Source organism: Loa loa (genome assembly GCF_000183805.2).
Source record: "Loa loa unplaced genomic scaffold supercont3.16, whole genome shotgun sequence".
Classification (NCBI taxonomy): domain Eukaryota; kingdom Metazoa; phylum Nematoda; class Chromadorea; order Rhabditida; family Onchocercidae; genus Loa; species Loa loa.
Genome location: NW_018108196.1, coordinates 264188 through 276572, shown reverse-complemented (window position 1 = coordinate 276572; position 12385 = coordinate 264188). Strand labels below are relative to the sequence as shown.

Genomic DNA, 12385 nt, shown 5'->3' with positions numbered 1-12385 from the left:
GATATCTCTCCGCAGCCTCACAATCTGTGAATACGAGGAATACAGTAATTAGTTATGAAACATTCAAAGCTGCCCGCAATTATTGGAATGATTTGGAAATATCTGAAATCATTCAACACAAATAAATCTCCATCTCGAGTAAAGAAAATGACCTCTACGGTGAAACTTATGAGGAAACTACAAACCAAAACTAGCAAACGACATAATACTAACTAAAATCATGTTGAGATCACTTTGGCAGATATAGTACAGCCATTATTATGATGTTCCCGGAGCAACTGCCTTAGCTGAGCAATAGATGTCTCCAAAAGTTTAAGATCCTCATTCAAACGATTCGCTCTGAGCTTCTCTTCTTCTACCTGTAATAAAACAAACAACAAACATCACTTCTCAATTCCAAAAAACAAATTTTCAGAATACTTATAAAAACGAAGATAATTCTAATTATTCTACATCTGTATTCAAAACTCAACCCTACCATTAACCCCCTCGACTTATAAGATACGACTTATAATATACAATCGACAAACATGTTGAGCATCAAGCTGTTGCTTTTGTTCCAACAAGAAATATCGAAATTTAATTTTCTCTTCTATCTCCATTTTAAACGAAGAAATCATAGACATTAGAAACCTTCAAAACACAATAAAGTAAGTGGTAATTCTGTTAAACATATAAACTGCACGTGACAATTTATTTTTAGGGTCTTTAGCAAGGAAATTTCGATGTAGTTATGACTATCTTCCATCTCAAACACACAATACCGTGACATTAATTCTCATTATTTCTAGTCAACATATCAGAAATTGCAGTAGAAAGTTTAATTACGTGGCACGCAGAATACAGACAACCACTGCAGAAATTGAACATCTGTTCCACTGATTTCCAAAAATAAAAATCTAGAGGAAGGCTACGCTATTAGTAGCTCGAGATGACCAAGAAGTATTTTAATCAAACGCAACCCGTATACGTTTAGTGCAAAATTATTTCAATTTACATCGAACTTCTGAGCAATTAAAGTGAAAAATACTCCAGTTCTTAACAAAGGGACTTAACGGAAAACAAAATAAATCATTGCTAAGTAAAAGCACAAGAATTTATTTTGTGAGCGGTAAAATAATCAAAATAAACATTCAAGGAAAAGGCTTCCTAGAAAACAATAATCATTATATTTCAGACCTGTTTCTCGAGGTCATTTATTTTTTGCAATTTCTTCTGCCTACATTTTGATGCCGCCAGACGGTTACGTGCTCTCTTCCTTTCCAGCTTTTTTTCTCCTGTTCCAGTGCATCGTAACTATCACCGCTGCAAAGTTTATTATCTATTTAAACATCTGGATTGCTCATATTTCGAAAAAGTTGTGGCAAATCACTTTAAACAAATAATGTTTCAGTTTTCTGAATTGAAGGACCGAAATACAGCTAGTGACAGGAACAATGCTCGACAATGTCTTAAAGATAATGGATTGGATTTTCGTTAAATAATTGAGATAACCATGCGCAGTCATCATAATGAATATAAAACTACTGGAAGATACGAGAAGTCGATGAACACCGGCAAAAATCATTGCAAGATAAACGCTTTTATTGAGATAATAGATTTAATGATGTCCACCTGTTAATCTGATTTAAACTGTGTTATAAATGAACTCCGGTTTTTTGGTCTATGTTCATTAACTATATGTGATTGTTTTCGTATGCCATCAATATATCGCACACTCACGTATCACTGACTTCCTTTGCTGCACTATATTACCTTGAATTTCTCGAGCCAATTTTTTTTTAACTGCCATTAGAATTTAAAAAATTTTTTGTCTCAGTAAAATACTAAACTTAAACTTTTTTCCTGACCTGATCTCAAATTCATCTTTCCACATAATACGTTGTAAACATTTAAAAATATTCAAGAAAAAAGCTTAAATTACAAAACAGGAATTTCAAGGCCAAATCCTATATATTTCATATTAATATTACAAATATCGATAGGTACATTCTTTACGATCAGTTTTTTAAAATGTTTTACTCCTTCCCCACTTCAAATCAACCTATCATTTTTTCGTATCTGCAAGCAACATCTTCGTGGTTCTCTATATCACAATTTCTACCAGCATAAGTTCGGCAAAATTATCCTTCGGTTTTTTGCTTCTCTTAATGCATTTCGCTAAAAATTCAATCCAAACACAAATGTACACGGAAGAAAAAAAATTTAAGGCTGAAATGGAAACTGTCAAGAAAACATCAATTCAACAACGGAATTCAAGCACACATATCACCCAGAAAAGGCAAGGAATAAAATTTGCTTTTTATAAGATACATTCAAGAAAGTTCAAGCAAAAGATTTCTAAAACTGATTTCACTCCAAAATGAATATTAAATTACTGTAACTGCAAAGAAAACATACGAAAATGAACCCATAAAGACATGCTCCTCTTGACTTCTAGGACTAGTACTTGAACGTATGGATGATGTGCATGCTTCCATTTCATGGTTACTTTCACTGGTTGCATAAGTATCATAAGTCGATGCATCGTTGATACTCTCCGACTGCAGAGAAGTCACCGAACTGCAACCTGAAATTACGAATGTGCTTCCGTGAAGGATAACAAAACCAGAGCCAAAAGAGCAACTCATGCTGAAAAAAAGATTGTTGTGGGCCAGTACTGGTAAAACATAAAGATATATATATATATATCTTTCTCATATACGCAGCATAAATCGATATATAATAATGAACCTGGCAATTCATTTTTCATGGTTATATCATCGTGATACAGAGCAGCTGTAGTGGTTGATGATGAACCGACCGGTTGTTGAAGCACAGAGGCTGTTGTTGTTATTGTTGTTGCCGTGGACGACGTTGCCACAGCATAAGGATTAAGTTGGGTTGGAGTCAATTGGGTGAAACTGTAACCAGCAAGCGAACCCATACCACTCATAGCTGCCTGCATTATTACGGACAGTGATTCTCTGAAAAAAAGAACAGTTTAGAGCTTCCATTAAAACTTTTCAAATATTTGATAAAGAAACCAAAAATAATGAAACAAAATATGTTTTCACCAAGTTTAATCCTGTCCACTTCACCTCACAAGTACAGGAATAAGGACCTAGAATTCAAAAGATGAGCAGGTGTAGTGTCTCTCTAAAAGACTGCCATACAGTCAAACGCTTGATTAAGAAAGCAAAAAACTAACTTCCCGTTATTTAAAGCATACAACTGAAATTTAGATTATTCAAAAGAGAAGGAAAAAAATTTTATTCCAGGAAATGAATTTCAGTCAAACCTATCATTCAGATATACGAATAATGCGAGAATCACTTGAAGAATAAAAATAGGAGTTACCGACTTATGAAGGTAACCTTTCTACTTTTCATATCTAAAGCCACATGATAAGAATTCAGATCATAGAAAACTTGAAGTTTTTCTTAAATAGGACTGAAGGAAGCAAATAATAAAAAGAAAGAGACAGGGAAGCACGCATCACTCAAATCAATAGTAATACAAGCAAGCTAGGTCAAGTTCATTAAACTTGATAAATAGTAATAGCCACATTAGCCAAAGAGATGTCAGAAAGGATGATCCTATACCAACGCTGTACAGAAAAGATTTACTGTAAATTTCACATCAATTGTCAAACGTAATTAAACATATCTGAACCAAAATAGAAAGTCCGTTCCTGATCGATCCATCAATACGCATTCACAAAGCAGATAAGAGTATGAATGCGAAAATGGAAAAGTAAACAGTGCGTTCGCCAAATGGGGACGGAGAGAGGGCATAACATGCAAAGCTGCAGATGTTGCTGCTTGGTGATTCATCCAAAACAAGCAAAGCAAGCCAAAACATAGGAGAAATGCATTTGTATGCGTTCTTGTGAAGACTACAATAGTCATCAGTTCGTTTATTCGAACGGTCCGTACGCACTTCCGAGGAGTGTAAAGAGGAAAGATGGGGGAGGGGGGGGGGGAGATGGAATGGAGAAGACGGGGGAGTCGGGGAGGCGGGAGGTAAGCAAGTAGATACAGGAAAGATGTAAGTAGTGTGCTATGCTGCTAGTCCGTCCTGTTCCCCTGTACCTTGTACCTCTCTCTTCCTCCAACAGAAGCAACAGCATTAGTAGCAGCATTAGTAGCATTAGTAGCAGCAGCAGCATCAGCAGCATCGCAGCAGCATCAACAGCAGCAGCATTAAGAGCACTAGCAGGAGCATCAGCAGCAGCGGCAGCACTACCTCCTCCCTCTGCAATAGCTAGACAGTTTTCTACAAAATCTCGCTTTATAAGCACATCTGTAATATGGCACGACGAAAATCACACCTCCGTTCCTCTCCCGAGTCTCGTGATGTATGAACGCCCGCACAGTGATATCTGCTGATGTCATGCCTCGTTACAACTATTGTTCTGGTAGTTACTATTAACCAGAAATTGATAACTCTTTGACATATTACCCGAACAGGTTACCTGAGAATTTCATCCGGAAAGGGCCACACCACTGCCCACATTATGATGAACTTAGGTCAATATAATTTCTCCATTTAATCCTAATATACCAATCTCCACAGAACCAATAATCATTTTGCTACATGGAAGATATAAGGAAATATTTCTGCAATAATTACGAAAATGCATCTACAGACTTCGATATTATTGAGATACATGTGTGTGTGTCAAAAGTTCTGGGAAAATGTCGAAGTTCTGGAACAAGCTGCCAAATTACGATGGCTGTTAAAATTGAGTTACTGCACCTAGCTTTAAAAATCCAAGATTAAGAGGAAGCAGATTAACAAATAACAAGAACTGAACCAAAAAAAGTATCACACTCTTAAAGAGGATTAAAAAAGGAAGTTAGAAAGGAAACTGCAGTTGGGGGGGGGGGGGGAGGGGCGAGGAGGGAAATAACCTTTCAGCGACAAATTTTCTTGCCAGCTTATTCTTCAAACTAGAAATCCAAACTAGGAAATGATAACCGGATGAAATTTAAAAACTCTGGAAAGAAGCTTACCTGTTTGGACTAGTAAGCACAGGGCTTGTCACCGTTTTTGTTTGGTCGTTATTACTAGCTGATGTGGTAACTGACTGAAACAAAGGAGCCAAAAAACTCGGGGAATTGAGAAGTGCTGGCGATGGGACAAATCCATTCAACTGCTGCACCTGCGTCAGTGCATCTAAAATATTCTCCTCCTGTATTCCTGAATGCTTTCTCTATATTACATTTAAATAATACCGTTGAGAATCAACACTGAGCATAATGATAGTTCGATTACATCAAATTTCGATTCTCCTTTTGCGGAAAGTATCTTTTCAACTTCCAAATAAGCCATGTATGAGGCCATTATCTTCGTTTTCCAAGTTTATCCCAAAAATTACAAATTGTGAAGATAACGAAGTATGGTAAGATGACATTAGTGACATGTCGTTATGCATATATTAATTGTCGTATATTAATAATTGGTAAAATTTTAAACTATTGACAATCTATATTGAATTACCTACTCCCTGCTAAATTATTTATGAAATCGGTGTGACATTAAGTGGATAATTTAAAAACAATGAAACAATGGTCCATGAAAACTGAAAAAAGTAGAACAAATGTAAGAAAAATGCAACAAAACGTGAATTAAAGCCATTTATATGCTTTACCTAGCTAATCTTTTCATCTGCCTATAACAACATTCTGATCGCATAATCACCATCATATTGATAAATAAGTAAATAAAAGAAAAAATAGTAAAAGGTAGACCGAATCAACAGAGTTAACTAGTGGAAGTTAAAACAGAAAAAACAATGCCCCAACGATCCATACATAATATAAAATACTCCTCTCAAGAGTTATTTTTATTAATAATACTGTTGTACTTCTTAATAAGATGAAAATGTGAAGCACGTCCTTTCCTCTCTAGTAAGTTTCCTCAATTTTCAACTTCCAACTTTTAGCCAAATTTGTTGAGGTGATTCACCATTTTTAATATAAGTAAATGCGTTATATTTAAACCCCTAACTTGATGTAATGACCATAATGTTAGAAATAAGGTGACCTTTCACAAGAAGGGCCACTGAGATAGAGGAGTGAGCAAAGTGATGAAGGGAAATACCATATCTTCTGCTTACAAAGCTGTTTGTACACTCCGGCAAGCGGTAAATAAATACAAATTGATTTTAAATCGAAAAATGGGGAGCCTTTAAAAGTTGGGTATTCCACTGTGTTGCTGTAATACCTATTGCTATCACTTAAATTTTCAAAATCCAAAATTTTCTCTCAATATTAGAAGCAGTTTTGTTCTACCTTCTTTAAATGTAGATTGTTCAGAAAGTTCAGAGAAAGATAGACAGACTAGCTAGTTCACTCGAGACAAGATGTTAATTAAATACCCCGGTTGTCTCCAGTACTTTTAATTTTATGATTGTTCAACCGCACACATAAATTCCAGAATATGTTTTTAAGAATTTATGAGTTCACTACCTTCTCAATCGATATATTTGCCCTTCTCGAGACCAAGATAATAAGATTATTAATTTATACTGTCCAAATATTTTGGCTTAATGCAATTTCATTCAGTTTTTTACATAAATTCAATGTTGCTCCTAAAAAATATCAGCTTGCTTATATTATTTTTTTAGGGTCCCGACAGCAATGTTTCAATGATTTGTCACATCTTTCCTTTGCTTCAGTCTTGCAACTTAAAATGGAAGAGTGAGTTTTGTCATCCATTCGAATTCCCCAAATCTCTGCTTCAGTTTCATTTCATAATGAACTGCTGCTCCTATCACTCTTGAGACAACATATCATCTAATCTGTACAACTACGATAGTGAAAGAATAAGAGATGCATGAAACTCAGAAACATTGACAGACTAGTTCACAGGATCATCATACGATATCTCAATGCGAGAACTGAACGAGGCAAATAATCAGCAGTTTTGAGCTTACGAGAGAAATGAAAAAGAAAAACATTTGATAACGAAAATGGAAAACGACATTTATAAATAGCTAATGGGTTGAGAAGCGGATAGAGGTGATTAGGTGCGAGTGTAGTAACGAAAAATGAAATAACTAGATTTAAGACGTCTATGATACGTTTCAAATCTTTTGTAACAATGGAATAACAAAAGTCGTATACAGATCCGCGGACAAATGTACTCCGGGCTGCAAAGAAGCTAATAGAAAAAAAAGCAGAAAAGCAGAGATTAAAAAAGGAAGGAATGTAGATGCAATTATGTTAATCTCCTTGAAAAGTAACAACTACCCATACCTATGCAAAACAAGCGCGAGTGGGAAAAGCCATTTGCGCAATGCAGAAATTAACAGAATACGAAGCTTTCAAAGAAAAAAAGCATAAGAAAATGACAGAAGACTGCATAAACTTCAAGGAAAGAAGAAGAGAATTTACTCCGACGAAACAGCAAATATGTCGAAAGGCTCACAGCAAAACAAGAATGCTAACAATAGAAGCGTATAAAGAATTTGTTACGCTTTTTCTGTTTGCGTTCATCATCGGAAGTCTTGCCATATTTTCTGGTCAGAAGCATAGAGAGAGAAGTCCAGTAACCCGGAAGAATATAGCATAGCGGTCTACTTTTCACTCCCCCTTTTTGTCAAATCCGAAAAGATACAAACAATATTCCAACGAAATGCCTTCATGCTTCATACTTTTACAGAAAAAGAAGTGGATGAAAAAATCCTAAGGTAATAAAAAAGTTAAATCATGAAGGCTTACATCATATTGGTTTCTCTGATACCAGTACTAGTAAAAAAAAAATAAGGCTGAAGAATCCTTTACTGCCGAAGTCTTTCAAAGCCCTGCAGGTATGTTCAACAAACTAAAGTAAATATAAGAAAAAGATATTAGCGATAGATTAAATTATCTGCGGTTTGCAAATACGGCTGATTTTAAAAAAAGTTGAGAGAGCAGCTGGAATAAGTCGAGAGTAGTAAAAAAAAGAATAAGAAAGTTTCAAATTATTGCTTAAAATTTAAGAACAGCACTGTCAGCTAGGATTTTTTTTTCTTCATGTAGTAGTTGGAAATGAAATATAGACACCAACAGATACGCTAACCTGAGTAATAAATCAAGTAAAAGGTGATCTGATGATAAAACTGACCAAAGGATTGCTTTTGACTAATATGAATTCTCAATTGCACAAACACTTTTCATCCCCGGCTCCTTGCATTATTGTAGTAAAGTAGTGAAGTTCCGCAGAGGAACAGAGAGCAAAAGTAGAAAAGGAAATATGAAATAAATGATGCTCTTAGAAACATACTTGAATCCATATATGAATTCCTCGCCTTCATATAAAAGATATACTAATTTTGTGACAGTTTATCAGAATATGGCAGACACGCTCTTAGCATGCAGGACAGTAGATAACTGTTTACGTAATTAGATGATATTTGTGAGAAAAGGCTGCTTGATCATCCTCTTTATTGATAGATTTTTGAACAGAAATGATCGGTAACCACTGAAATGCAGTGGCAAAAGTGGAATAAGATCGAGTTCCAGCTGCACTGGGCATACGGTGCTTCAAATTTATAGAATTTCAGAGGATTTTAGCGACTGAGTCAATATTTAATTCGATTAGCTTTCTTACCAATAAAACCTTGAGCATATTGTCGCTGTGCCAATGTAACTTCAGAAGGACATAATAATTTCGTTGGCGTCGGCGTGGTTGTACCTGCAATAAACAATACCTTTACAATAAGGGGTGGCAAAATGTTTCAAATCCATAAAGACGTGAGTTTAAATTATATTTTTTATATTTTTTAATGGTATTAGTAAATCTGATTTAATCCAGCTATATAGAGAATTTTCCTGTAGAGTTTTGCCAATTAAAACCAAAAACTTCCTGTAAGTTCAAGCTTTCGGGATCAACCAGAATTACGACATATGAAAAAGATATTATAAGAATGACGTAAGAAAAGCCAACTTTCGAAAGCTTATCGAAACAACAACGAACAGTTAAAACTCAATAAACTATATCAAAACAATGCAACCATTACTGTATGTTCTCTGAAAAAGCTATAAAAGCTCGCCTTGGGAAAACATCTTCCCTATCGTTGGTGATGCTTTGATGATGTCCAATAGGTCTGCACTAATTATTTGCTTTTTTGATGATGTAGGCGATGAGAAATCAAGATGCATACTGCTTTTTAGCTGCTTCAATGATGCTGCATTCGGTGTTGATAAGTCAGTAGTTGTTGCAGTTGCAGAAGATGGTATTGTTGACATTTCTTTTTAGAAATCCTAAAAATTTGAGAACATCGGATAAAGCAGTGTCCGACAACGAGCAATCCGGGAACGTATATCATTAGATATCAAAATGCTAGAAGTAAATTAAAATGTGAAATACTCATGTCCTCCTGTTTTAGGATTAAAATCAACATAATCCACAAACAGTTGAAAGGTTCTTGGTGTTGATATTATGGATATTACCAGGGAACGGTTTTCAAAACCAGGAATTAGCTCAGTACAGGCAGTAAATTTGGAATTTTTCTTTATTTCTTACAATTAGATCATTACAACAACGACAACAGTGTTCAAGTTCGATCAAATCCTTTGAATAAAGCAAGTTCTCCAGGTTTCCATGTTAACTAATCCTTTCATCTCCTTGGAGGTGCCAAGGAGATATTATGTAGGAGAGGGAACTAAGGAAGAATGGTTGCTTGCAATTAACACAATTATGAAAAAAACCTCTCATTTTTTAATAACCCATAATCTCTCATTGATTAAGTCATCAGAACATTTTTTCATTCCATCCTGTATCAGAAAAAAATAATTCCACCCTTTCTTTTCATCCGGTGGATTCTACAAGGGGATAAGGTATCCTCCAGTTGAATCCATTCAGATAATAGGGCTGGGATGATGATTTGCATATCGGCCCACGATTCGTGTTCATTTATGTACGGAAGGAAAGGAGGAGGAGTACTTGGTGTTGGTAGGATTTTTCGTAGTGCCATTAAAGGCCTTACGATGTCTGACGTAACAGCGTATCGTTCGTAGAGTTGCAAAGGATCATATCTTTGCTATAATGGGAGTGCGTTGATATTTACGAGTTAGGCTAAGAACACTTCGGAAAGACACGATCTGAAGGTTTGAAGAAAAAATGATGTTTACACAGGAATCACATCTTCAAATTGTATTGAAATTTCCCAACAATATCTGTCGAAGTTCATTCTAACTTGAACTGTGACGTTTACAGGTAAAGACCCTTACTCTCTTCAAATTTCACATAAATATCATTTATGGGATATTTAATAGTAAATAGATTTCATGGAAGATGATAATAATAATGAATAAATAATGCACAAAGGATTGGTCGTACGGAAAGGAAGCTTAGCGAGTTCGCACTTTCCTTTATGAGACGTTACTCAAGTGTGCATAATACGATAAGTAGTGCAAATTGAGCTCCTATGTTAGTATACTAAGAAGTAATGAAGTGGCAAATAAATGGAAAGGTATATGGGAAATCGACATTCGTTACGCAAAGGTATGGCTGGCAAGATTATTTCGGGGAAGAAAGGGAAACTTGGCAACTTGCAACAAGTTTTCTTCGCGAGACTTGTCCGAAATCTTTCGGGAACTTTTACTCTACAGAGACAAAAGAGATCTGTCAACACTGTCAGCTGGAAGGCTCATCATTTTTCACACGGATACGAGACAAATGGACACGCTTAGACATACAGTTCAACTAAAGAACATCAGTAAAGATATACTCGATGATGGTTGTTGCTGTTTGTGTTGGTTCAGCCTGAAATGGGATGAGTCATTGCGGAGTCAGTTGGACGGATGAATCATGCTCTCTAGCACCCTCTATGAAGTATGCGATATTTTAAATGGCCGATGCGTACATTCTATTCACGGACTATGCTATTCCTCTCCGCACACTTCTCTTTCAACACTCTCTGCATGACGTCATCATTTTTAAAACAGCTCTTACTCCTATCATCCTCCATTTTCATCTCTTCTTGCATCATGTAATACGAATGTGAGGATGGGATGTTATCTGTGATGTACGAAAGAAGAGATTATCGATATATTGGAGAGCAGCGAAGAAATGCAGTAAAAAGAGATTCAGTGTATTCAATGAGTATTTGTGGCGCACGTGCACGTAACGGTAGCTGAATTGAGCCTGTATAACCTTCCTTCCATTAATAGCACAACTCATGTACCGCTACTATCACGCATTTTGTTCCCATGAATAATGATGTGAAATCCATGTCTATAAATAAACAAACAAAAACATATATAAAGGTGCAGCGAGCGAACATATCAGCCATCCGGAAGAGTAATTCTGTTGAATCAGGTAAAGCTAAGTGTAATTCGAGAAATCTTGTGCAAATTGCCAGGAGTCATCGATAAGGAGATAGGCATGTGTTGTCATATATCGTTATACGCTGTACACATTGTTGCATCATTAGCACAAATTAGTAAGTTGCATTTTACGATTTCTCCACTTTTCGAAAAATATTCCTTTTAAACCAATTACTCCATGAGTCTATCCCTGTATTTTGTCTCATTCTTCTACTGCTATGTTCATTTCAATTAATAACGTTAGGTTAATCCTTAGTATAAAACTGTTTGACGATCATTCATGAAATATGAAGTAGATGCACGATGTAAGCATCAAACCGTTCTGTTCATTTAAATCATCTACAGATTTATAGTAAGAAATGCTGTCATAACTTCCATCAAAGCATTCAAACCGACGAATCGTATAAGTGGGAGCAAGAACAAGTATCAGTAGCTCAGACGAACATTAGCAACACGAAGCATTGCACAGCGCTTCCGTCACACTTTATTAGTAAAGGCGACACGTCATCATGAAGAGAAACAAAGTGATAGCGCTGAAAAGCGGAAAAAGCGATTTGATAAAGGTTTTCTCGTTTTACCTTCCACAAAGACTTACGAAACAAAGAGAAATAGAAAAGGAAGAGAGAGACAGAGGAGAAGGTGAACAGAAATATCGTTTGTCAAAATAAATCGAGAAAACCGGACTGGCCTCACCGACGAACGTTGTTGAGTAGAACTGTCACGGGACAACTAAACAGCCATGTATATCATATGATTTCTACAAGTAAAAACCTTATGAATGCAAAGCGATAACCGGTAATGATTAAAACTTATGTTGCATGAATGGAAAAAAAAAGGATGAAATAAAACAGAAACCATAAAACGGAATTTAGACAGGTGCTCAGTATCGGTTTCACAGTCTTCTTATATGATCGTACATAATCTAACGCACCAAGCATGTAAATCTTAATACTTATCATCGAAAATGCTAAAGCGAAAGAAGAATGAGTAACCACTCCCAGTTGATCAAGATCAACTAGCAGCAATATATATATATATATATATATATATATATATATATATATATATATATATATATATATATA

The 12385-nt window shown here is 35.6% G+C and overlaps 2 protein-coding genes across 2 annotated transcripts; both read right to left on the bottom strand.

The window, feature by feature from the left end:
• LOAG_16740 (hypothetical protein) lies at window positions 1-620 on the bottom strand (the record flags this gene model as incomplete). The annotated part of the gene is made up of 2 exons (XM_020449394.1): window positions 1-359; window positions 531-620. 2 exons carry the CDS (start codon window positions 618-620, stop codon window positions 219-221), a joined length of 231 nt encoding a protein of 76 aa, XP_020307085.1. The 3' UTR covers window positions 1-218.
• Window positions 621-1196: 576 nt separating this feature from the next.
• LOAG_16739 (hypothetical protein) lies at window positions 1197-9239 on the bottom strand (the record flags this gene model as incomplete). Its single annotated transcript, XM_020449393.1, has 6 exons — window positions 9134-9239; window positions 8581-8664; window positions 4998-5160; window positions 2734-2966; window positions 2401-2569; window positions 1197-1305 (listed from the first exon to the last, which is right to left on the bottom strand). Exons 1-6 carry the CDS (start codon window positions 9216-9218, stop codon window positions 1197-1199), a joined length of 843 nt encoding a protein of 280 aa, XP_020307084.1. The 5' UTR covers window positions 9219-9239.
• Between the last annotated feature and the right edge of the window lie 3146 nt (window positions 9240-12385).